We start from the raw sequence: 26,479 nt of genomic DNA on the forward strand, positions 1-26,479 counted from the left end.
ACCATGAGATATAGAATCATAGAATCGTAGAATCACCAAGGTTGGAAAAGGCCTAAAAGATCATCCAGTCCAACCGTTCACCTATTCCCAATAGCTCCCACTAAACCATGTCCCTCAATGCAACATCCAGCCTTTCCTTGAACACCCCCAGGCTCGGTGACTCCACCACCTCCCTGGGCATCCATTCCACTGCCTGACACACCAAGAGAGCAGGCTGCTTGACAAATTCATAGCACCAAACAAAAACTAGGTAAACAAGACAACTGGAAAGACCATTAATTATACAGAAACATGCTCGTGATCTGAAGGAGTCCCCATCTGTCTGTCCTAGGAATGCCAGTAAGACACTCAAGACTACGAGCTTCAGGCTAATATTTTCTTCTTGGGCTGGAGGGAGAAATCAGAGTTGGCCAGTTTGCAGCATTGATAAAATATCATACATGTCACGTCTGGCATCATCATTTTGAAGAATATAGAAAACAGGAAAATCTTTTGTTAAAAGGAGGACCACAGTTGCTGATAGACTGTTGTGAACATAATAATAATACAAAAAAACAGAATCAAGTCGTTATCCTTTCCCTACAATACTGTGATATCTATACATCAATGAAGCAACAATTTTTAAATTTAATTTAATTTTTAAAAGTTTTCTTGCTGTAGAATCTAGTCTCCCTCTGCTAAGAGACAAACAAAAACCCCAAATCCTATTAAAATACATAAGAGCTATAGTTAAGAATTAAAGATACAAAGTGGTGGCTGCCAGAGCTTCTTACAGGTAACATTCAATGCCACAGCAGAGGGTACAAATCAGGTGACAGTATTTCTGGCAGGCAGACTACACAAATCTTACTAGTGTCAGCACAGCTAGGTAAGAAGCTCATGCTTTCTAAGGCAAAACACGAGTTAAGCAGTGACAAACAGGAGATGGGCCCTATTAGGGGACATATCTGGAGGAAGTCCAACATAAGCCTTCACATCCATTGTGCTCATGTCATAGAATAGAAAACCCAGAGAAGGAAGAAAACATCTTTGGTTCATGCATTTATCGGACAGGACAACACAGTGTCATCTGCAGCATATAAATGTTGTCGTCTTCGAACAGGGAAAAATCTTGCATGCTTAAACATACTTAGCAAAATTTCTCACTCAAATGTACGGTCCCAAAGCACTGTATAGGTGCAGTTTGTAAAAGTAAAGATTAATAATTAAAAAATCTACCAAACTGCAAAGTGTCTCAGTCTCCTGTCTAATAAAAATGAAATAGTAGTTCCCACTCTCTTACTCCATTCATTCAACGCTGCAAAGACCACCAAAGAGAAGGCACTGCAGAAAGGCTTAGTATTATAGAACAGATATCCTAATGTAAGGCTGCATGTCACACAGGACGGTTTGCAGCTAACCACAGCATGAAAACCACTGCATCTGCTGGAATTTTCAAAGCAAGCATTTTCACTGATGTCAGTGAGACGCCTGTAGAATATCAGTCCTCTTATAGGCTCCAAGCAGAATATTTTTCAAAGCATTTGCTCTATCCCCATCTATTCTTCGAGTCTTTGAACTCAAATGATCTGTTCACAAAAGGAAAGGAGAATGGACTGCAGCTTTCTGGAAATGCTGCTAAGCATTATCTAGGGCACGTACAATATAGTGACTGTACTGCTTTCAGCTGCATCCCATGAACAGGTTGACTGCCCACAAAGTGACGCGATGCAAAACTTGGGTTTCTGTGACAGGCATGCAGTGAATAGGAATGTCCTATTCTCCCAGCCACCAAAGCTTACCTGAGCTTTGAATTATGCCAGGCCAGGAACAAAGAAATATTGCTCATAACAAAAACTTTTAATAACTCATTTTCTGAAAAACCCTTCCTTTCATCTCTGCCAAGCTTCAGAAAAGGCTGGGAGGCAAGCAGAAATAAACATGATACAGACTCACCACTGCTGGCTCTAAAGTAAACTCTCCAACTTCCTATTTACATTTTAAGATCTGAAGCTTTGTGGTTTACTAGTTCTGCAAGTAAGTGCTTTGGGTTTTGGAGGCTGCCTGCACATGATGTCCCACCACTACTGAATTCGTCCTAGCTTTTATTAATATAATGAGGTCAGAAAAGCAACAATCTTTTATATGCCCCGCTAGCAGAAATATTTTACTTCTTGCCTTTTATAAACAAAACAAAGCAAACAAAGCATACAATGTCGAATTAATGCCAGTGCAGGGGATATTACAGCTTTGTTTGTTTCTTTTGCAAACCAAAGATGCTAGAGCATGGAACAAGGCAGCCTCATTAAAAAAGGGTGTGGAGAACTTCTTTGAGGGACGAGTAGAAGGCGGAGGCATTTTTATGGCTATGTAACCCTTCCAGGGCCGTAGATTGAAAAATACCTAAGCAGACCCCGTGACCTCCTCAGAAGACACAATCTGTGTAAAGCAAAGATGGGCAACCTGTAACAACAGTCTTGAAGAAAACGTGGTTTTCATCTCACACAGCCCTCCCTGAATGTAAAATGTCTTCATTAGCTGGGAAGTCAGCACTGTGACTGCTGCCAAACTCGATATATAAGCTAGCAGAACTGAACTGAATGAGGACAGAGCAAGGGAGAGGTTCCTGTGACATTAATTCAGTCCTCCCATTTGAAAGACACCAGCTCTGTGACTCATGTGTAGAACTGGCCTTACAGAGGAGGAGAATATTAAAAAAGCAGGAGGGCAAGCACTTATCAATTTCAAAAGCAGGCACAGGTCATTGCAAAAGCTTCTTTAGATTGCCTCAGCCTCAGAAGTGTTGCTTTTGTGTTGGTTTTTTTTCGGGGGGGGGGGGGGGGGGGGGTGGTGTTTTTTTTTCCCCCTTCCTGCCTTCCTCCTCTCTCTTCTCACCCTCCCAAACCCAGCCCCTTTTCCTTGGTCAGCAGAAGGACAAGTTGCTGCCTTTGCTGAACCTGGGTCACAGCCAGCTGGCACCCAGGCTCCTCGCTGAGGGCTCCTGGCCCTGTCCCCACGGAGACTGCACGTTTCACAGCAGGGCCACATGTGCAGCCGTGCTGCAGGGCGCGAGGCTGAAGCGCTGCTCACAGCTCTCCGCTCCAGAAACACTTTCCTCAGTGCCATCCGATGAGATTAAATATAGCTGGGAGAGCAAGCACCAGGCTGTTTTGTCTCTGCAAGTTTTCCCCTCATCGTAGATGATTTCAAGCAGCTGAGGAGTCCTGTAGTAATTACTCTAAGGTCTGCTGCTTTAACAACGTGGCATGTTCTGAAGAGGAGACTCTGGTATCAGAGCCAAAATATACGGAATCCACTTGCTGGTCTGGCTCCCACCGAGATTACAGAGATCAGGCTATGAGAACACTTTGAGCCAGCATGTCTCTGCAGCCTCCACTCCAGGATGTACTGTAAAGGACACGTACTGTGCATGCTTTGGGGGTGGAAACGTGCTTTGCACTCTATTTGTGTGAACAAAGCTGGCAGCTTGGGTGGATATTGTGGAGCAATGAAGCTCTATTGTGTTTGCCAGTCATCACGAGAATCAAATGAACAAATTTAGAAGAAGCAAATTCGGCTGAAGTCCCCTTAGAAGAAAACAGGCAAAGACTAGTCAGGCTTGGTAAAACAGAATACGGGATATTCTTCCTAAAATAATCCATAGTAAGCATTGGAACAGCAAAACAAACTGCCCATTTTGCTGCTCAAACTCAGTCCCTCAGATCACATAGTGAATATAAGCAAGATAGAAAACAGTCTACTTGTGCCTCTCAAATTTTAAAAAAGGACTGAATTCTAAACTTCAAACCACACATACATTACCACCAGGGGAAAAAAATAACTTGTGCACCACAGAAGATGAGTCAGCTCCCAGTAACAAAGATGGAGGAATAACAAAAATATGTAAAAGAAGAGACTCCATTCAAACCAAAAAAGACTCCCTGACAATCCCAAAAAGTGAGTGTTGCATACAGAGAGCTGATGAAGAAAACAGAATGGCTGAAGAATGACCATATCACTAAATGAGGATGGAAAAAAAACAACACACCAAAACAGAGACCCTAAGTAGAAAGGGACAAACCCATCATATTTCAGAACAGCAGTTTTGAAATTCAGTGCCCCCTCTCTCAGTAAGCTGAAATCAGCCCAGACAATGCTCCAGCTATAATTCCTCCAGCTATGAATTCAGAAAGGTGTTAGGGCAAGGATAACAAATATTTCCAAAATGGAACAACTGTCCTGCAAACTGTACTCTCAAATTGCTTACAGTCTCACAATACATGTTATTATGAGGGGGAAAAGGTGAACTTAGTGTCTCTGAGAAGGCGCTATTCTTTATCAGGTATGGGAAATTGCAACGTTCATCCATCAGAAAGCAGCAGCAGTACTGCTAATTAATGCAAGGAATACTAGGAGCTCTGTGATACAGGACACTTTGTGTAGATGCCGCGGCGGCACAAGCAAAGTTTCCTTTAAGTTTCAAAAGTAAGTGTGGGTGCTGGAGCTTAGACACCCTTCCTACAAAGCCCGATGGGCGGCAGCAGCCCACACAGAACAGCCAGCCACTGCGTACCATCACTTGAAAGGAATACCTACACTGCTCAGAGATCAAAGCCACAGCAAATGAATCCCAGCCCTACACTAAGGGACCGACCTTCAAAAGCAAAAGGACAGCTTATTTGCCATTTCAAAAGCAAGCTGCACTGATGACTTCTGCTTGGGCAGAATATCACGTAAAATGAATAACTGCTCCAAAATATTCAAAACACTATCAGTCCCCATGCCCCCAAGCACGGATAATGGATGAGCCCTCAGGTAGCAGTGACTTTAGCAGCTACCTGCTAGGACCTGGCCATGGTTCCTAATTACACCGTGCTTTTCGCCTCTTTCCCAAGCTAGTTAAATATCTCAACAGAAACACAGTGCTTTGCATATGCTTGATCATCCAAAACTGTCACTGGTTAATTCTTAGAAGTGGATCTTCTCTTAAAAGTGATAGCGTTACCACAAATTATTACAGCCATGAGTAAAATTAGGTTCCATTTGTACTCTCCAAAATATCAAAGGCATAACTAGTAAAGTCTTTTGTTCAAGATCTCTAGAGTCCTTGAGGTAATAAAAATTGGGTCATGGAGCAGTTTCTCTTAAAAGTTTAAAGTCAATGCCATGTTCAAGCAATACCTGCTCTGTGACTCATGGAGGATTCGGTCTGAGAGTGGAAATACTGTACCAACAGACACAGCAGCAGTAATGCTCCTGCCCCCACCAAGAGGAGGAAGGGAGGGGAGAGAGGCATAGCAGATGATTTTGAACAGTTTCCTGTTACAATCTCTTGAAAAAAATCCAGCCGTACTTTCACCCTGCTTTCTGTTTGCTGAAGTTCTCCTGACAGTTGGCTCTTTCGGTTGCCAGAACCACAACAAAGGACGGCCTTGAGTTTCCACACAGGCCATTTTCTCCCTCTCTCGTCTCTGATCATCTCACAAAGGTATTATTGTTGCTGGCTCACTGGGGCTCAGTGCACCTGAGGCAGATCAAAGGCACTTTTTAATGCCCGCCTGACCACACAGGTCTCTCTCCCACTGCATTAAATTAAACTCGATGATTAATCTCTATAGCCCTGAGGGTCCCTTGGTGCACACAGAGAGAGCAAATATATATTTCTATCAAAACACAAGTATAATATACTTTCATTTTATAGCCCTAATTAAAAAAAGGAACAGCTAATTCCAGCCAAATGCAGCTGCATATAGGTCTCATTAAAACACAAATACAACTGCGCTGTGTGCTCGGCATTGACTTCATGTAGTGTACGTAGGTAATAGATAAAATAACAGTAAACAGAAATCTTTCCATAGATTAAATGCAGAGCAGTTTAGAATTTGCCTGCTAAAGATTGCTATACCTCTGATCAGATAAGCAAGGTAGTTAAGGAAATGATTATAAAATGCTGAGTAGTTACATCTAAATAAACCCAACACTGCACAAGCATCTATTTCTGAGTTTGCATTCAAATGATTAAGACTCTTGAAAGGTTCCATCTTGTCTCTGGTGCACAACGTATGCACACTTCAGTTTAGCTTTAATGACAGAACAGAACAATGAGTAACACCAACATGGATGTTGCCATGCCACTTCTGTTACATTAGTGCAGCTAACGGGGCCACGTCTCACAGCATCTTGGAGTACGCACACAAAAAGTGCTTTTAAAGTCTTTACACTGATATGCTTTCATTCAATTTGTTTTTTTTTTTTTTTCCCCCTAACTGCAGTTGTGAACTGAGTTCAGAACCATGTTAGAATTTACCAATACACACATTTTAAAATTTAATAAATAACCATACACATGTCCTCCTCCAGGGTGAGTTACACTAAGGGAATAAGTTACAGCCAGCTGGCTCGTTTCCAGCCCTTCAACATTGCCCTCAGACCTTTTGGGGGAAACTGATTGAGAGGTTCTTAGCTCATTTTAGCCCAGTATTATGTATCTATTAACCCAGCTTATTTTAATGATTTAAACTAACTCAGCTAAATGAAACAGGTTAGGAAGAGTTCACGCAAATGGCTTCTTCTGAAGGACCTTCACCAAATGAACTGCAAACAGTGAAAGTAAGGGCATGCTTGGAAGGGCAACTTCACCCCAGAGCTGGTGTTTGCAGGGTGCCATTCCAGCACCTTAATAGGTATAGACACCAATGTGATTTTTCAGAGACAAAGTAAGCTAATAGCAGCACGCCAGATATTCAAATCTACAGCTTAGGAACGAAACCAAATATATTCCCCATTGTTTTACAGCATCTAAGCTTTTGTTAAATCTCTGCTTCATAATACTGGGATTATTTTTATCTTTAAATTCAGTCGTGCCTAAATGCTTTGCTGCACTACAATCCATGTGACAAGATCACTTTAATGCATGCTGTTACTACAGAGGCAACTTATAGATTCTGCTAAACCTGATGCTTTATTATCTGCTTCCTTTCTTTTTCTCTACAGGAGATCTCTCTCCATGAAGCATGTTAGACCTCTCTAAATTCAATAGCACTCCCACTGCCATTTGCTCATTTAGTAAAAAAAACAAGTCAATAATCAGTCTAAATTTAAGAGTGAAATGAGTTTTAAATAAAAAATGTGGCAGAAAAGGGTACTTATCTAAATGGAATGCTTTCAGACTCATACATTTTAAAAAGGTATAAATTTCAAAAGCAGACACTAAATTTTAATTGCAATTTCAGAAAAAGCTTTTGTATTAATTCACCGAGAAAAATTAGCGTAGAGAAAATTGCTTATCAAGGTTTTTCTTTCTTTTTAGTCACGATACAGACTGTAATTCCATAGATCATGGCAACTTACAGAGGTAGAATGATTTATATTGATTAAGTGAAGTGGTGGCGGAAAAGGGCTGTGACTGGAGACACGCATTCCTTCTCCAAAGACACTATTCTGTAACACATTAGTGACAGGCTTGTCACAGATAACTCAAGCTCAGAGTCTGGCTCAGATTTCAGCCTGCTCTTTAAGCCACTCTAGCATCGTGGTTTCTACTTTTCATGTCATTTTTCACTATTGATTTCTACTACTATTAAAGTCCTTGCTAAATGCATGGTAATATATAATTAATAACCAAAGGTAAAGACAGAGTTAACAGAAAAGAAAAAAAATCAAGGGAAAGGACGAGAGACACAAAGGTCAGTTTTCCCTCCAAACACATAAGTTACTATATTCTCTACAAATTAGGACTATGCATACAACCTACCCCCATGTGGCATGAAGATGTTCCACAGATCAGAGCAACTCGTGATGTAATTGGCTGGTTTTCACATGGCAGGTTATGTCCTCTCACATCTGCTCCAATTACTCCTATTAAAATAAAATCAAAATGCTATTTTAGTGAAGAGCAAGCCAACCCTCACAAAACAGTGCTTTTCCATGCACAAATAATTGCCAAATATCTCACACCACTACCACAAATCATAAAATTCTACTCTCTCAATAAACAAAGCTATAAAATAACTCTGATAAAATATTTCTTTTTTATTACAGATGCATGAGGACACAAGATGTTTTCTTGTTCATGTTTATCATCATGATCTTTAAGCGTTGTATCAACTACAACCTGACCTTCATTCCTTTGAGCAGTGTGCTAACATACAGAGGAAAAGACCGTCCTGCTAGGAAAGGCACCACAGCAGGTATGTTTATTTGTTGGCAGTTTATCACGCACACTGTTTGATGTGTTTTGTCAGGGGATGAGTTGGTAAAAGGGAGAACTTGGCAGCAGACTGGAAGGCTGCCAGCCCTGTTGTATTGGCTGCTGCTGCTGTCTGTGTCAGACAGAACTATCTACAGAACAGATTAGTCCTTCCCTACGAGGAGCCATTCTTGGCTGTAACTTTCTGCGTGAAGCTTCTACATGCAGGATAGCACAGGAAGGAGGACAAATACAGCAAGCGCTCAGCCTGCAGCAGAGCTTTATACTGGGAGATGCCAGAGAAGTGCCAGGAACTGCTTACAGAATGGTGCAGATCTGCAGTGAAACTTCACCACGTATCTGATTATGCTTAAATCAGTTAAGGACAGGCTGAAGTGGAAATTTTGCCCTTCCTTCTCTTCTTAAGTTGTATTCTTGCTTGCATGGCATTGCAGCAACATAACAAACCATGTTTTCTTGACCATTATTTTTTAATAGATAATATGCAGTCTAGAGACTGGTTTGGCAATCCTACCACATAAATAATAATATTTCTCTTTCTAGAAGGATAGCAAAAACATGTGATGGATATTTTATATTTTCAAAACCATAGATTTTATGAAGTGAAAGGTGCCAAGTGTTGTGGTTAGTATGCTACATTTGCTTAACACTTTCTTGTTTAGGTCACAACTGCAAGATTCTGTTATCAATCTGTCTGCTGGGTTTTCTCTTATCATGGTTGCCATGGTTATCACAGAATTATGGTTGAAAGTTACTTAAATAATCAGAAAATCAAGGGCAAAAAAAAAAATCAGTGTCTTTAAAGATATGTCCTCATATCCCTTCATCCTAGTTGGCTTGTGACTACATAGCAGCACAGCTGACATACACAGGGCTTATTTGTAGGGAGCAGCAGAAAACTGCAAGTATTTTACTTATGCTTTATTTTTCACTGCTCAGCACAGGCAGGCATGAGTTTGTATTAAGAATTTTGGATAGTGTTATCAAAAAGGTAGCACTGTTTCAATAACACCAAAACTTCCTGAGGCAAGATTTTCTTCTAACTTATCAAACTCAAAAACCTCCATTTCCTGCTGAAAAAGTTACATTGAATCACTTTGTTTTTTACTCTATTTAGATAAAGCTAAACAGTATAGTAAGAAAAATACAAACATATTTCAATGTATCTGGAACTGAGCACATCAGAATATTGTGCTAGAAAAGAAAAACCACTAACATTAGGCCTCCCACACTCCAGCTGTGGAAAAAAGCTGGAAGTCTCAGATGAGGATTGCCTCTCATAGGCCACCTTTCTCTCCACTCTTGTTTGCTAGTTTAGATGAACAGTATTTACCTAATCTTACTCCTAGACCAAAAGCACTGTTGCTGGTACATATCCAGCATTGTTAGCATAAACTTCCATGAAAAAGTACTCACTGCAGTATTTAAAGGATGAATATCTCCTAAAAGCAGGAACGAAAACCAACTTAGACATGAGACTTCTTACTTGGAGTTTAAAATTTTTATTTTTCTTTCTTATCCCCCAAATTTTGAGCAGTAGAAGATGTGCACTCTCATCACATTGCCTTGCCAGCCCAAAGGTGTTTCAGTTCAGGAATTCAAAGTGGAGCTGACAGGAGTTAATGCACAATTTGGAAGTCCAGCTGCTAAGAAATAAGCAGCAATACCTGAGGGCCTACCTATAAACAGATATTCAATTTTGGTACTTACTGTTTGTTGTTGTTGTTTTTAATTTTAGTTATGCTATTTTATAAGAACAGCATCTGAGCAGGCTGCTGGATATAAAATTGGCTATGCAAAAAAAAAAAGCTAAAATTAATTCAATACATTCCTGCTTCCCAGAACAGTAAATATGTGACTAAGTACCTAGTCCTCCAGCATGTGCATCAATGAGAGATGCTGCTACTGCAATCCCTTCGGGGAGACCGAGTTCTTTTGCAGCTTCTGGCGTTAGACCTTTTCCAACAGGCTCTCCAGGAGACAAGACGTGGTTTCCTGGGCAGACACAAGAAAAACCATACACCTGTGAATTTACTAAACAGAAAAACAAACATGTGTGTTATTACAAGAACTCCCTTCCTCTCCCTGAAGTTAGCTGGTATACGTAACTCTAAAAAGTGCATCAAAGAACTCTATCTGATTAAGAAATATCTCTCATTGTGTACCTGTATGTTAAACACAACCACGCTACATCAGGCTGCTCCATAGTAATTTAAAAGTTCAAAGGCATTCAATGCCCTGTCTAGCCACAGAGAAAAATCTCACCACAAGCAATTAAATTCTGCTTGGCAGCTTTCCAAGAGATATGAAATACAGAAATTCCAAGTTCCTGTGGTAGTTGCTGCATACACTGCCTGCAGCCATTCTCTATGCAGGGAATGAGACTCAGCTCAGCCCATGCTCACCACTGAAAGCTGATCCTGCTGAAAAAAAAAAAAAAAGACCTTCTCCCTTTCCACCTCCTCCTCCCTCCCCATCTCCATCCTTTCTAAGAGCTTCCACTAACAATAAGTTGGCTACAGTTACAGAAATTCTGAAAGAGAAACCAGCAAATTACTGCACTGTTGCAGCTTTACTTTCTCATAGGTTTAACCATCCATGTTTGAGTCCTCATTGGAGGTGTGAAGAATGTCGTGGCCACCCCAAACACGACCAATGCAACTCTCCTCTCTCAGGCTTGTCACTAGGAGTGACAGATATCATCTCAGCATAGGTTTACACTATCATAATGCATATTTATTTTTTTTCTAGCTGAAATGTAACACATTTCAATAGAGAACGTCACACATTTAGAGCATTTCAATGTGTATAAAGGGAGCAAAACACTGTCCACAATAGAGGTTAATTAAGAGGAGCAGCATGTTGCTATTTAGCAGGAATACGCAAATGCCTATGAGTATTACGTTCTAGAAATAGTTATGTTATATCATTGTTTAATGAAAAGGTTACAATATTAAATTCACAGTTGGAAAATGGGTTGTCTATATATCACAGTGGTAGCTGATCTTAGGCTTGGCTGCAGATGATACTGATTCTTCACTTTATGGAAGGCAGCCACATCCTGACCGAAGCAATGCATGGGGCACTTGGTGATTAGACAGCACACAGACTTCTTAGAGTTCATTTCTCCAAGAGTTTCTACTCTGTTGAAGCCACACCTCTGCCTCTGAAATATTAGATTGGATTTTACACTGGAAATTTGCAACAAATCTGTCATAGCCAAAACTCCTGGCTTGACTTTAGGTTTGTATTCAAACATTAGGGGCAGTAACCACGAGTCATCATTTCCAGCTCTCCACTAACTTATGCAGAAGAATGTGATAACATCTTCATGTCTCCTCTCTCAAAAAAGTCTACATTTTATTAATTCTTATTCACTGTGCTAGCTTTTACAAGAGATGTATGTTTTGTGAATTTTTTTCCCCACATTAAGATTTGAGAGCAGGTTGCCTCTTTTCAATATAAGTTTTTTGTTGTCTTCTGATTTCTTAAGACATCAGAAAATAATACGGGTAAAACAGAAGTTGCATGCTTCACCTGACATTCAAAGACCATGCAGGTGGAAGGAAGTTCAAAAGAGTTCATGCAGCTAAAACCACATCTTTTTCTCCAGAATCAACTGCATGACATGAAAGCACACAGATATATTGTATATACAGCATGAGATGAAAATAATCTGAAGCAAAACATCTTTCCAGGCACTCAATTTCACTGTTGGCTTATTGGGGCTTATTTGTATCAGTCATATTGGTTAAATATTTTCATGTTTAATTATTATATGGTTATGCTCCAATTTAGAAATCAGGGTTACTAAAAAATCTTTTCCTACCAGCTCCTCAATTACTGTATTTCTAGTTAACAAGCACTAATGGAACATCTCCAGGTATAAGGAGAATCCTCTCTTCTAATGGAACAGAAAATGACCCCATCAATTCTGTTGGTACAAGTGATGTACCAGAATGACCAGCAACAGTCCTCCATAGGATTCAAATGTGTGAGAGAGTGCCCAGGGATGGGTTTCCTGTGATTTGAACACACAACATAACAACATTGTGTTTTAATGAATTCAAGGTAGAGTTCAGCCCACCTCATTTATGAGTTAAGGTAAAAGCTGAACTATTATTCCTTGACTGAAAGCACCTCCAGACAATTTGGGAAGTGATAGCACCCAGAAATCCCCCTCACATGGAATGCAAAGGGGACTCTCCAGCAATCAGGGAAATCAGCAAACAGAATATTGACTGTGACCCTCTACTTCATCCTTTCAGTTTTAGCAATCAGTGTATGTTCTCCTATATACACACGATCTGTTCTTAAAGAGCTTTATAAAAGAGCAAAGCAGGCTCTGTGTGGCCACTGCCATCACAGGAGTTGCTTTCTTGCACCCACACAAGAGTGAGTAAGTAGGTGTGGAATGGGCAGAGACCTAGAAAGGGAATTATTATTCCCATGCTTTAATCCTCACTGAAAAAGTAGAAAATTCAGCTAAGCACCGGTATACCTACAGTCTGTAGCTATAAAGCTATTAAAAGATAAGGTAAAAGATGTAACAATGCAAACAGAGGAGCCACAATTGAAAAGCAAAGTATTTGAAACAGATTGTACACCAGTACTTGGCTCGTAGAGAATGGAGATTCTTACTTGAGCAAAATGCAGTGGCTCTTGAAGTCAAGGGACAGCCACCACAAGAATAAAGGCATCGCACAGCTACTCACCAGCAATTCAACAGCAGGTGCTGCCACCCTTAAATCCTATCTGTCATGGAAAAGAAGCTGCCAGAGGGGGAGGAAGGGAAATGAGCCGCCCGCGTACACAGGCAGTCAGTGAGAGTATTACAGAGGCTGTAAAAAAGAGGCAGTGAAAGGACCGAGTCTTCTCAAGCCTCCTGCCAAAGTAAATGTATCGAGTCCTTTGTTTACAGTAGTCTCCTGTGCAAGTCATTTACCTTTGCTATAACGATTTCCAAAATTAGACCTAGCCAAACAAACCCATAATAGCTGAAGCTGGAGAACTTTCTGTTTCACATTCGTACAGCTGTTTCACCAAGGCAATGCCTTAATCCACAACCTTTTCATTTCGTACGAGACATATTATTTCTAGCTATTTTTCCCCTATAAAGCAGCAAGTTTACAAAAGGAAAAAGCTGTCTGAATCTCTTCCTCCTCTTTAATCCTTTTTTGAAGACTAATGTTAGAATTTGCTATGATCAAGTTTTGTTTAAAGAATTTATGTGGTACCAATGACCCTCTACCTTTTAGGCAGTCACCACAGCAACCAGCTATTTACCAGACGTAACACACAAGGCAGACAATACATCTTCAGTCAATTTCAGTGATCAGAATTCACTCTACAGCCTTGCTAATATTTAACAGAACTAGTTTTTTTAGTACATAGATCTTTTTAAAATAACAAAAGCAGGGGGCCAGCTAATTCAGTCGTGACATACTCATCCACTTGAGAACAGCTTTTCATCCATCATGCAGAACATGACTGCACTGCATATGCAATTAAATTTGGCTGTATAAGTGCATAAAAATACAGAAGAAAGAAAAGGAAAAGGAGTTGTTCCTTTTCTTCACTAACTTGACACAAACAAAGTTGAAGGGGTATAGCAATCCCTCAGAAAGAAAAATAAAGGATACATTCTGTCTCTGTTTCACAGACACCTCCCTAAAACAGGTCATTTAAATACTTTTTAAATCACAGAATGGTTTAGGTTGGAAAGGACCTAAGGACCACTACTCAGCCCCAGCCTCCTACCATGGGCAGGGCTGCCACCCAGTAGATCAGGCTGTCCATGGTCCCAGCCTGCCTGGCTTTGGGCACCTCCAGGGATGGGGCACACACCACTTCTCCGGGCATCAGTAGAAAGATGCTCTGCCCATCTGAGTCATCCAAGGAATGAAAAACACAGGTGTTCTTTAACTTCTTCTGAGCCACAGTATTAGAAGCTTTGTGGAGCATTTTCTCCAAAGGTTTGCTAATACTTGGAATAGCCCATTTACACAGTGAATTCATTACAATGCTTGCAGGCAATTCCCAATTTTTGTTTCATATAATAATCACTGAATTCTAGAATTCTGGGATATGCAAAGAATCTGAGTAATACAGTTCTACTGTTGTCATCAAAACCCCATCTGACATAAAATAAGTTACCATTGCATACAATAATCACGTTTTACTGATGAATGTACTTAATACAATTCTTAAATCTAACTGGAGAGCAGAAGTGGCTAACATTCAGAGAAGAACGTAGCAGGATTCTACATTATTTTTGCATTATATTAATGCAAAAATAGTATTATTTTTTTCTTAGAACTAAAGGTATGGTGGTTAAAAAAGTGTTATAAATGGTCAGACTTTTTACTTCTTAAATATGGAAACATCCTTGGTAAAATTTCTCAGTTGATAGTTGAAAACATGAGAATTTTCTTCCAGAAAAATCAAAACAAATTACTATAGGGCAGCTTATTTAAAAGTGAGAAAACCACTTGGTTAAACAAAAACACTTGGGCTTTCTTCAGTTCAAAATTCATCTCTGTCTATGTGAGCTGCCATAGCAGCTTTAGGCAAATCTCATTCGGGTTCTTTCCATCCCATCCTTCCATACAGCTTATGCTTCTGACTGCACTACATCTCAACTACCTAACACATAATTACTTAAGGCAGACATGTTAGGTTGCTAAATACTGGCAAAAGCAACTTAAATGCAGGCAGATCTAGATTCATTAAGCTGAAAAGTTGGTTTGCAGACCACAGGAGCCTACTTCAATAAATACTATTTCTTCTTGTCCAAATGAAAGAGAGCTATCTCATGGAGAAATGAAAAGCTTTCCTGGTTAGAGGTCAAGAGAAAAAACATTCTGCATCATTGGATCAGTAAGCATGTATGCTGATGGACATGACTGAGTTGTCATCTTCATATTTCAGTGAAACAGTGCAGAATGAACATCTTTTATAATGCATGGTTCACTGCTCATTAAGCTGACATGCATGTAGGTATACAGTACATGTATTTAAATGTCTTTCTAAGTACCTAGACGTACCATGTTGGCATTTAAAGTCAGCTGCCCGACCTCCCATTTTGCTTGCAATCAGTAATTTCAATACACCAATCATTTGTATTTCTGAAACCTACAGTATGTTATTCCTAACAGCATCTCTAGATACTGCAGCTCAACAAGCATCATCAGTGCAGATGATGTGACTACTTTCAAAGCTGCAGGAATCAGAGTCTGGTTTGGTACAGTATGTCACTAGGATTGCATGCACAATTGTATAGCTTGTATTATTTATAGGTTTCTACTTAAATTTCTTTTCTATTACAGGGCAAGACTCCTCTCAGTGGCATGCAGTAGCAATGCCCACAAGCTGATATACAGGAAAATACATTTAGTCATAAGAATAAACATTCTTATTGAGAAAGGCTGGCCAACGCACTGGAAAAGGTTGACTTTGGAGTCACCATCCTTGGAAATACTCAACACTGAAGATACAGCCCTGAGCAGCCTCCTGCAGATGACCCTGCTTTGAGCAGTGGATTCTGACTACGTGATATCCAGAGATGCTTTCTAACCTCAACCATTCATGTGATTCAGAGACCTCAACACTTAAAAAAAAGTAGAAGTCAACGGTCAATGTCACTTTTCTAAGAAAAAATAACTTGTTACTGATGAATCACAGATTATGGAAAATGCCTCAAGCCTCGAGGCAGGAGGAACCCTAAAACTGCTTTGCACTGTGCCAGTTTCACCTCCTTCACAGTTGCTGCAGCTCTTGGATGGTTTGAAGTGACAGGAAGCCAGAAAAAAAATGTTAATACATCTGGAACACTCTTCACTTGTAAATTCCACAGATAAGTGTAAATATCCTGTGATTCATTGTTTTAACTTTGTTCAAAATTGTAACCTGTTTTAATTTATTGGGAGTAGGAGAAGACAAAAAAGATGAAAGGATTCCATATGGAAGAGAAATGTTTTACTTACCATTGTCTACTATTTGCAAAGTGTGATGTTTAAAGCTCGTTCTTAAAATCCGGTTTTGTGAAGAACTGGCAGTTATGAGTTGACCTGAATAAAAATCATCATCTGCCTCTTCTAGCCTTCAAGGATAATCCCTCATAAACTTTGGAAGACCTGGCACCAAAGGCCTTACAGAAGTTAGAAAATTGGCTGAACTAATAGATTGCTGCAGTGTAAGTTAATATTCACTCTATTCTCCCACCCTGTGCTGATTCTTCCGTTTTCACCCTAAAATGTAAATAAATTAATAGAATTTACAAGGATTAAAATGGATTGCTTCCAACAAAATACAAAAGCAAAAGGATGCTAAGTGCAAACAACGGAGTGCACAACATCATTGCCTCTGTTAGTTTTGTATATGGAAGTAGATAATAGCATATGCAACACCATAACTGTTCATATAAAATCTTCATGAACAAAAAGCTCGCAATTTTCTTAATTGTTTGAATGCTTAAAAGACCAAAAGGCTTCACTTACCTACCTCTGCAAATCCCGCATATTGTAAAGCTTTCTCACAGTAAGAATGATAACCTGCCTGCTGTAGGGGCCCTGCTTTGCAGGGGGCTGGGCTCGATCTCTAGAGGTCCCTTCCAGCGCCTACAGTTCTGTGATTCTGTGGTAACATATGAAAAGAGTCACAGCTATCTTGTCAAAACCCTAAACTGGATAAGGTTCTCCTTATTATTAATTTATGAATAAGTGATACAAATTAAAGAACGTTAGATATGAACATTCACATATTTCTGCAGTTCAACAGATCTTACTTCTCAGGACACTCAGAAATGGCCTACACAAGCACATGAAACCATCAAAATTCCAGGTCTCAGTGTCCTGGAATGAAGGGAGGGCTAATGGTCAAGAGATGGCAAAGAGCTAGGGCTGTCAACAACGTGTCAGCCTTCAATACTCAACACACAGGAACAGTGCTGGGCAGTATACACAGTGTTCTCCCAGGTAAATTGAGCCATTTTCAAACAAAAACAGACCTAACATAAAATATTACCATTCAATAAGAAATCATTATCTGGTCCCTTAAGTAGCCCCTGAAGTAGAGAGTCGTGGTGAAAATTTATCAGTCTTTTTCCTCCAAATGGAATACACACTTCAGTACCCAAAGAGGTCTACAGCACATGAAATTTTAAAGGAATTGTTAATGTCCTTCTAGGTTTTAGAATACCACAAAGAGATACTTGTCATGCATTTTCACCACAACAGATAAATGCTAATGCTTGTAGTACGCAATGCTTGCACAGTGGTTTTGAATACAAGCCATCTTCTGCTCTCTTGGTGGGCAAATTAATGAGATCAATAAATTTTAAAATATTTCCAGATACAAATCTTTACCTTCACAAAAGCGATTGGTACGTTCACAATGTACACAGACAACTTATTCTGTGGAGTCCCTGAAAGGTTACTCTGCTCTGAGAAAAGCAAAATGTCAAAGGCCTGGGAATTTTCATATGTGAACCCACACTTTGATGTGGGAAAGGTCTGTGGATGATGCTAAAGGTCAGAAGTGAGGGTCATCCTTAATCAACAAGGTTATACGTTAAATTAAACTGAAACTACAAGAAGCATAGTACCTGGAACCACAAGCACTGCTCTGATTACAGTAAACAGATTCTTAAAGGGCAAGACCTTTTAAAGTGATGCTGAAAAGCGTATTTATCAGAATAAAAAAAAATAAGTACATTAAATAAGTTTCTCTCAGGTAATTTCCATACATATTTTCAGTGCCATGAAAGTTAAAGCTACTTCAAAAAACCTTCCAGTCATAATTATTCATCCTTTGATTGGAAGCAACGCCAACTTCAATTACAGATTTAAGAATGAATAACATTTCTGCCCATTTCAACTGGCAAACTACATATTTCTGTTACAATAAGAAAATTCAGCTGATTTTATTTTGTGATTTTTGCTTTCTTTAGAAAGAAAGTATGATTCACAGCCTAGTGCTTCTAATCTTTGAGTGGTATTTTTCTCCCCTATCTGTCCTATCGCTCTTTTCAATGGGAACGGGCAGACATTAAAATATATCCTTTTATTTGAGCTAAAGAAACCTTGTGCAGAGGTATCTGGGCTTGGGCAAGCTCTACAGGAGAACAAAAAGGGAAATTCCTCAAGAATTACTTCAGACTTATTAGGGTCTTGTTTATATTTTTATTTGAAGAGGAGTTTTTGACCTTGTACAGTTTCCCACCAACCTACTCCTACCCAGGTTATCTGTCAATTCCTTAATCTGCAAGGCAGCTAAATGTACTGCTTAGAATTCTGTTCTGTTAGGCACAGCACAGTATTATAAACACGCTGCTGACCATATGAGTTACTTAAACAAATAGCTTTCGTTTTGTATAACGTGCTAAAGTTAATGGGAACTGAGGTAGTTCATTTCATGGGACATTGCCTGAAGCAGTATTAGAAATACAGACTCAAGTGAGATTGTCAAAGGCTTGATCCCTTATTTGCTGTGCTTAGAGCAGCATTCCTGGGCTCTTGGGAGGAGGTCTATGTGATGCTGCTTCCTCACCAATACTGCTGACACTTCTGGAGATGCCAGGGGGTCTTCCATAATACAAGATTGTTCCAGCTGCAGCTTGACCAGTGTTGCTGCAGTCAATGAATGGCACTTCCCTGGTAGATGGACCTATACTGCTCTCATTAATTTAAATTAAGCAAAGGAAAGCTGAGCTCACTAAGAGTGTTCCTAGTAAGGTAGGTAACACTTAACATTCAATAAACCAAATAAAACCCCCAATTTTCACTAGAACAGTGTTATAACTGTCTTTTTCACAAGTACAGAGACAACTATAAGATAGGGTTTAGACTGAAATTTGTTTGAAAATCAGTACAAGTGTCCAAGTAAACAGATGCTTTTCCTGTTAACTGAAAATAATTTCTTTTTTTCCAAGAAGCACCTGTCAACAGAAGCTAATTTACTGATTTGCTCTGTAAATATTGTGTTTTGAAAAAATTATAAACCTCATATTGCAAATTCATTATTCTTGTATTGCCAAATTTTGAGCCATGAACAGATTAGCTTTATGAGGCCTCCATCACAACAAAAAGGTCCTTTTTATTAATGGTTACTTGAAACATGTATGTTGAGTTACTTAAAGAGGCAAATTGTTTTTCGCTGCCTTTTAAGTGTATTGCATAAATATTGTATTAAAGCCTTAACTTACAGTTTGTAAATAATTTATCTTAAAAATACTATTCCACAAGACCATCAGCTGCTGAGACATTTATTTTCTGCTAAAAACATGTATTTGCTGCAAGTCTTAGTTTAAGCAGTAGAAGATTTGCTAAAAGCCACATGTTTGAATACCATTCCTGTAACGTTTGTCACCAAAACCTCAGAAAGCTACAAACCTTATATTCAGTAGGTTTTATACCTTTGAGTAAGCACTTTCATTGGCAGGGGAAAATGCTGAAATCTACTCAAGGAAATTTTCAGATACAATTATCTATCTGAAAATAGCTTATAGTATATTTTGTGATGATCAGAACAGTTCATAATTTCATTATGTTTCATTTCACTACAGTCCTCCCCGTGCCATTTCTATTTCATGTTGCTGCATTTTAACTACTGTACAAACTTGTTCAAAGTACTAGACATTAAAAAAATCAAAGGAAATTTCAGATAATTAACTTTGATGAACGAGCATATTTTAATTCATGTCTGGTAATATTCTTGTTAATGACATGTCTGCTTAGGACATCCATTAAAAGTCCATTAACTTAACAGGGAAAGTCTAATAAAGTTATCCTGGAAATTTTCTGGTATATTAACATTATGGACTTTTAATGAATATCTGCTGTAGGAATTGCTATTAGCAAGCCTACCATTCTAATTAAACTCAGGCTCAAAGAGAGTGGAGAAACAGTATGAAGATACTAACAAGCAAAAGTCCATTTTTGGAAAATGACTATAAAGGACATTGGTATGGGTTACAAACATGCTAACAATAGCAGCTACAAGCATTTTTTTTTCCCTCCAACACACCTATTTTTTCATATTTGTCCTTCACCAAATCTTCCAAGCCAATCACCTTCCAGAAACTGTCATCCCAACCTCCATCTGAAGAGTACGTCCACTTGCACACTAGCGTACATAAGGACCTGAAAGGTGAGAACACATCATTTTAAAAGTGTTTGCACAAAACCATCTCTTTAATCACTGCTCAAAAGTCCCAAGCATAATGCTAACAATTTATTTATTTAAATTGGTTAATGTTTGGAGTGTAAGCCTTGAGATACCTTTAAAAAACCTTATGTTTAAAATTCTTTGCTGCTGTAACAGCTCCTTGTCTAGCCACTTGATTGCATCAATCAGTCAGTCTGGCCATGCAGCTTCTATGGCGTGAACATAACAGCCCTTCAGCAAGCAGCTCAGGGAAAAGTTGTTGCTTCTCCAGGCTGTACCTAAGTAGAAATGTTTTGCTTGAAGTATGTTCTTAGAAAACCTATTTCTTACATGCAAGCTGAATTACAATTTGCAGAAGATACATGCACTGATAATTAAATGGCACTGCCTCAATACCCGCAGGTATAAAAATGCCTTTGTCAGGTGAATGTGTTCAAGTAAAGTGCACAGAACTGTCAGAGCTTCTGTCCAGTATGTGTTTAAGTACCACTATCATCAGCTCTGTGTTTCAGTAGAAGCTGATGACAGTTCAGTGAAATGTTGAAATAGCATTAGCCACGATGCAAGTGAATGCAACATTAAAGGTTTTGATTCAGGTCTCCTTGCTGATAATGGTAAATGATGAACTTCACCACAACAGTACAGCACCACAAACACTTCTACTTCTCCTAAAGTGATCCATACTCTTAGCATACCATTTCCCTCCAAAATATGTTCCAGGAGACATAATATTTTAATACACTGCTGCCTGTCCAAACGCTAAGAACTACCTCAGGTCAGTATTCAATCATTCTTCATAAGTCAGTAAGCTAAAAGGCATTAATAATGGTATTTTCCCCAAATCAGCTCTTACTGAAAGGAAAAATTGGGACACAGAAATTCAATGTAAGATCATTTCATGACATTAGGAAAAAATGTACATAAAAAGAGTGAAACAATAGTGCATTATGTTTTCCCAAACGCAGTAAGTACCAAATCATAACAAATTATCATCAAAAATCAAAACAGAATATGCATTTTTGTAATTACACCAATGTTATGAACAGCTGCCACATCCTGAAAAAAAGCCCTATGACAACTAGATGTCATGGCTTCTCACTTTCAAAGCTGATAAAGCAGATTCCTATGAGTCTCCACGCTTATCCAAAGAGAAACTTAGCCAGCTCGCTGAGCCCTGAAGAGCAGGTTTTACACCTGCAGGGGCCAGTTCTTCCATGCAGCTCACTCTAAGCAGCATTATATATATATATAACTCAGTGAAACGTTGTGAACAGGGGACAGACTGGCCTGTGCTAAGTATATCCACAGCCTTATACAGATTCTTAATATCTAAGAGAAAGTTGTATATTGCAGAAGGGCGTTCTGCTCTCTTAAATTACAGCTCAAGAATCTCAGTTAATGGATTTGCTTGACATGCTCACAATGACCAATTAACTTTACTACATGGTTCAGAAGAACGTAGCGGCATTGGTCCAAGTTCCTGCTGCTTGCCTGATAAGATGCTCTAACAGTTACACACAGATGTGCTCAATTCCTACAGCCTGGAGAGCCTCTATACACACAGACAGGATAGTTTCTTCATATTTCCTCACATTTTTGATACAATGGCATAGATACATATTTGTTTTATTGGCAGTTCCCCTCCAGCTTATCCCCACAACGAAGCAATAGCTCAAATGGTGACTTGGAAAATCTGCACCCAAAAAGTCTGATCAGTAAAGAGGAAGCGGAAGAACCAAAGCATTTACATTACCAGCAACTCCTATGAGATTTTATGAGATGAAGGCCAGACATTAAACAGAAAAGGTACTAATGTTTGCTGCAGCACACTCCCTCTTTTCCCCTACCTCACAGTGCTACCTCAATTATTTGGTCACAAGTAGCAGACTTGCAGCAACTGATCCTGAGAAGGAGACTGATAGAAGCTAAATCTCCCTTTATTTTGCTATCAGAATCACTGGGTTCAAAGGTGTTGAGTTTGTAAGTAACAATCCAGGCAACCATCCTTTCCTGGCTGCCTCGTCCAGTGCAGGACTTCAGAAGACCTGGTGCAGAACCCCTCAGAAGCACAGGCCATATTTAGCTAGGCTGACAGACACTGAAAAGAGAAGACTCTTTTCTTCAAGCATATTCCAAATACGAATAATTTCTGCCTTTTCTGCTCTGAACAAGATGTTTCACTCAGAATATTCCCACTGAAATAAGCAGCACTTTTACATGGAAAATTTTATTTTATGTAAATCATACTTTCAACAGGAATATGCTTATGTTTAGAGGTTTGGTTGGTTGCTTTCTGTTTTTAAAACAAACAAACAAACAAATTCTAGTCTACAAAGAACCATAGGATCCTATTTGCATCCAAGAGCCCCAGGAAAAAAAAAAAAAATCACTGCCACATTCATTACAAAGTAGATTTGGCTAAGTGTGGCATATTACACAATCCCTTTTATTTACTGTCTAGTTTTGAGCTCTTGCACATCTCTTGCTGAGAACTGGCTGTGGATGTGCTGATGTCCTGTATGACCAGAATCTCAGTATGTCCTCATAAGAAAAACATGAGGTTCCAAGTGCAGTGGTTGAGCATATGCTGATACCTCCCAAAATGCTGTCTGAAAGGAACCAGCTGCCCTCATTAACCTCCAAAAAGATACAGGCAAACTAGACTCACAGCCAAAGCAACTCAGGTACTCAAAGGTAGTTAAAATAAATGGGCTATGCTCACATTGTTTTCCCATTCTGAGAATTCTTCTCATACTCTGTCTTGCTCCTTGGAGAGAAGGAAATCAGAAGCACTCAAAGAAAAATGGGAAACACTATATGGTCTTTTCTACCTGCATGAAAATGCATCTAAAAATAATTTACAGAAAGCTTTATCATGATTTGAATATTACCTATTTAAGAGTTGCCACAGTTCTATGCATTGGTCTGTTCTTTGCTGGGATAGCACTTGCTGTCTTCAACAACAAAATACATTTCAGTCCATATTCTGAAATTGCAGGGGTCTTCTAGATGTCTTCCCACCTTGGAGTATAAGACTTAATATAGAAGTCCTGTCATCAAGAACGCTTACCTTTAATATAGCAACAACAAAACAAGTTTCCTCCCTGAAAAGTGACCTCATAAGGTATTCCCACATGATCTGCCATTCGAGGTGCTGGGTACAATGCTAGTTAGCCTGCAACAAGAGCCAGCTACCAGCTTTAAAAGGCAAGTATTCTTATCTTGATCACCTTGAAGTGAATAGAAGCTTTGCTCTTGATTCCAAAGGAGAAGCATCTGCTTCGTTAATCCAAGCAGGTTAGAGATTAATTCAAATTAATGAACATAATTGATTTTTCAGGCATCATTAGTACTGCAAGAGTTTAAGCACAAAATACGGATCATTTTAATGAAAAAAAAAAAAAAGCCCTTGCAATCTGGGTCACACATAAAGAGACTTTGTGGTAATGAACCAACTGCACCTGCTGGGGAATGCAACCAAAACTAAGCCCTGCAGAAGCTACGATAAAGCACGGCTAGGTCCCAAAAGCAATGCCATGCAGTAGGATAAAGTAACTTTCTGTAGTCTATTGGACAGATTTACTTCAAGCCACAAGCAATCAACAGCTGAGAAAGCTATATGAGGTTTTAAAAGCAAGAAACAGATCTGAAACAATGGAGTGCAACTGTCAAAACATCAAAACGTTTTTCCTTTTGTTATGCAAACTTGAAATTCAAAACAGATTTTGAATTCAAACTGAAACCCAAGGCTTAGGTTCTGCTCAAACTTCTCCACATCCTGACATCTGGACCAGGCTGTCAATGTCCTTGCAAATTATGCATCCCAGTCTTGAGGTTTTTTCACCAAAAAAAAGTTTTGTTGTTTTCACAAAAATGTTCCAGACAAAAAATTAAGACATAGCACACTCACTCCCACCATCCAGGCCTTATATTAAGCAGAACTAGGCTGCTTCAAGAGCTTGAAATACAGCAGACATTATCACAGAGTAATAATGTGCAATTATTCTCTGCTCCATATAACTAATGTCATGTATGTTACGACACGATCTTCTGAATAAAACCAGATTACTACTTCCATATACATCCCTGCTAATCTGTCATACCAGTGTCTCTGCCTACCTGCTGTATCTGGCTACTTTGGGGGAAAACAGGAAAAGAAGAGGGTAATTTGTCTTAGGGGAATACCTCCCAGGTAATAGGAGAAAAAAAATGTGACATCTAGTCATTGAGACGTGGTATGTATAAAATGTATGGCATGCTGCCCACATCAAGTGCTTGCTAAAAAGAATCGAAGAGCTGTGAGCAGAGTTCACAGCAGTGTAAGAAGAGCTGCACCTGTTGTCACTCAGTCACTACTATCAAACTCCTGGGCAGATTAGCTTTAAACCACAGGGCCAAGTCTGGGTGTGCTCCACTTCACATGTGCTGCCTGCATTTTACTCATTTCACCTATTCAACAGCTCTTTAATTGCATGTAGACAAACCAAAACATGTCAGGGTCTGTTCCATCTACCCAACCATCCAAATCTCAAGTTCCTAATATTTACAGCGCCCCACTACTTTTTATTATTAATACTCTAATTTAAATCCTATGAAATTCCTGCTTGCCCAAATCCATTGTCTTAGCACAGCAGCTCAATGTGATTCAGTGCGAAAGCCAATGGTATCCTGGGCTCCATCAGCAGAGGGGTGGCCAACAGGGACAGGGAAGTGTCCCCCTCTACTCTGCTCTTGTGAGACCCCACCTGCAGTACTGTGTCCAGGTCTGGAGCCCCCAGTACAAGAAACACAGAGGGCTGTTGGAGAGGGTCCAGAGGAGAGCCATGAAGATGATCAGGGGACGGGAGCACCTCCCCTACAAGGACAGCCTTTCAGTACCTAAAGGAAGCCTACAAACAGGAAGGGAGTCAACTCTTTGAAAGGGTAGATAACAGCTGGACAAGGGGAAATGGTTTTAAGTTGAGAAAGAGAAGATTTAGCTTGGATGTCAGGGGGAAGTTCTTTACAGAGAGAGTGGTGAGGTGCTGGAACAGCTGCCCAGAGAGGCTCTGGATGCCCCGTCCCTGGAGGTGTCCAAGGCCAGGTTGGATGGGGCCCTGGGCAGCCTGGGCTAATATTAAATGTGGAGGTTGGTGGCCCTGCATGTAGCAGGGGGATGGGGGGGGGGGTTGGAGCTTCACGATCTTTGAGGTCCCTTCCAACCCTGGCCATTCTGTGATTCTGTGACTCCTGACAAGGACTGCCTTCTAACATAACATTAAGCATGCCAAAAAGAAAGAGATGGAGAAGCAAGCTTGGAACAACTAGCAGACACATTCCCATTCCACTCAGAGGTCTTTGCAACAAAGGTAGCAAGGATATTGTTTTAATTAGCGACAAATTCTACTGGATTCATCCTTTCTATGCTCTGAATAACATTAATAATAATTCTAATAAAAAATAGTCTGCCTGCCATTTAGAGTTTTGAAGGAAACAGCACTTCAGTTTCAAAAAAGTTTTAGTAGGAAGGACTTTTTCCTGCAAGTATGGAAGTCTGATGGAAGCCACCAATCCACCAAAGCAACCAGGATGGAAAACAGCTTGGGACCTCTAAGCTGCATACATTGAAACTAAAGCAGTGACATAGTGTCTGAGTAAGACCTTGTACACTTTCAACATAATTTCTCTTTCAGACTCAGATATACTGCTACATCTTTTGCACAGCCTTTCCTTAAAATATGCATTGAAAGTATTTGAGTTTCAGCAAAGATAGTGTATGCTCTCCGTTTTTTCCTTAATGCTGTTCTGTGAATTCATATGGTGCTCAATGGAAACAAAAATTCATGGCCTTCTGCTCAGCAGCTCTGTTCTCTCTTGCACCTGGGAAAGCTAGAAGCCTCACTGAACTGGGGGCATAACTTTCCTTCAATAATGTAAAACAGGTCCATCTCCCTTCCTCTACCACAAATCTTCCTGGCACAGCACAGCCCATGACAGAGCACCATACTCTTATGAAAGAGCTATGCTCTTAGAGACAGCCCTTGAGGCACTGGGATTCCTTCACATCTCTGACCAACAGACCCAGGCATCATACGAGTATTTAAAACCTGCTCTATCACAAGAGGAAATGCACTGGGCTGTAACAGG

At 39.7% G+C, this 26,479-nt stretch overlaps 1 protein-coding gene across 11 annotated transcripts in view; it reads right to left on the reverse strand.

The window, feature by feature from the left end:
• The window catches only part of FGGY (FGGY carbohydrate kinase domain containing), a 281,239-nt gene that overhangs the window by 56,060 nt on the left and 198,700 nt on the right, over nt 1-26,479 (reverse strand). For 10 of the 11 annotated variants that reach the window (XR_008202247.1, XM_052666250.1, XM_052666253.1 and 7 more), the window contains 4 exons: nt 23,245-23,307; nt 20,213-20,328; nt 10,055-10,183; nt 7,733-7,836 (listed from right to left, as the gene is read on the reverse strand). Coding sequence is in view for 10 of the 11 variants with exons in the window: in XM_052666250.1 (XP_052522210.1) it covers nt 7,733-7,836; nt 10,055-10,183; nt 20,213-20,328; nt 23,245-23,307 (412 nt within the window). In the remaining variant the exon portion in view is untranslated. The remainder of the gene's footprint in view (nt 1-7,732; nt 7,837-10,054; nt 10,184-20,212; nt 20,329-23,244; nt 23,308-26,479) is intronic. The other variant, XM_052666255.1, reaches the window with a different exon arrangement.

The sequence above is a fragment of the Tympanuchus pallidicinctus genome, unplaced genomic scaffold (assembly GCF_026119805.1).
Source record: "Tympanuchus pallidicinctus isolate F22 unplaced genomic scaffold, pur_lepc_1.0 scaffold7, whole genome shotgun sequence".
NCBI lineage: Eukaryota > Metazoa > Chordata > Aves > Galliformes > Phasianidae > Tympanuchus > Tympanuchus pallidicinctus.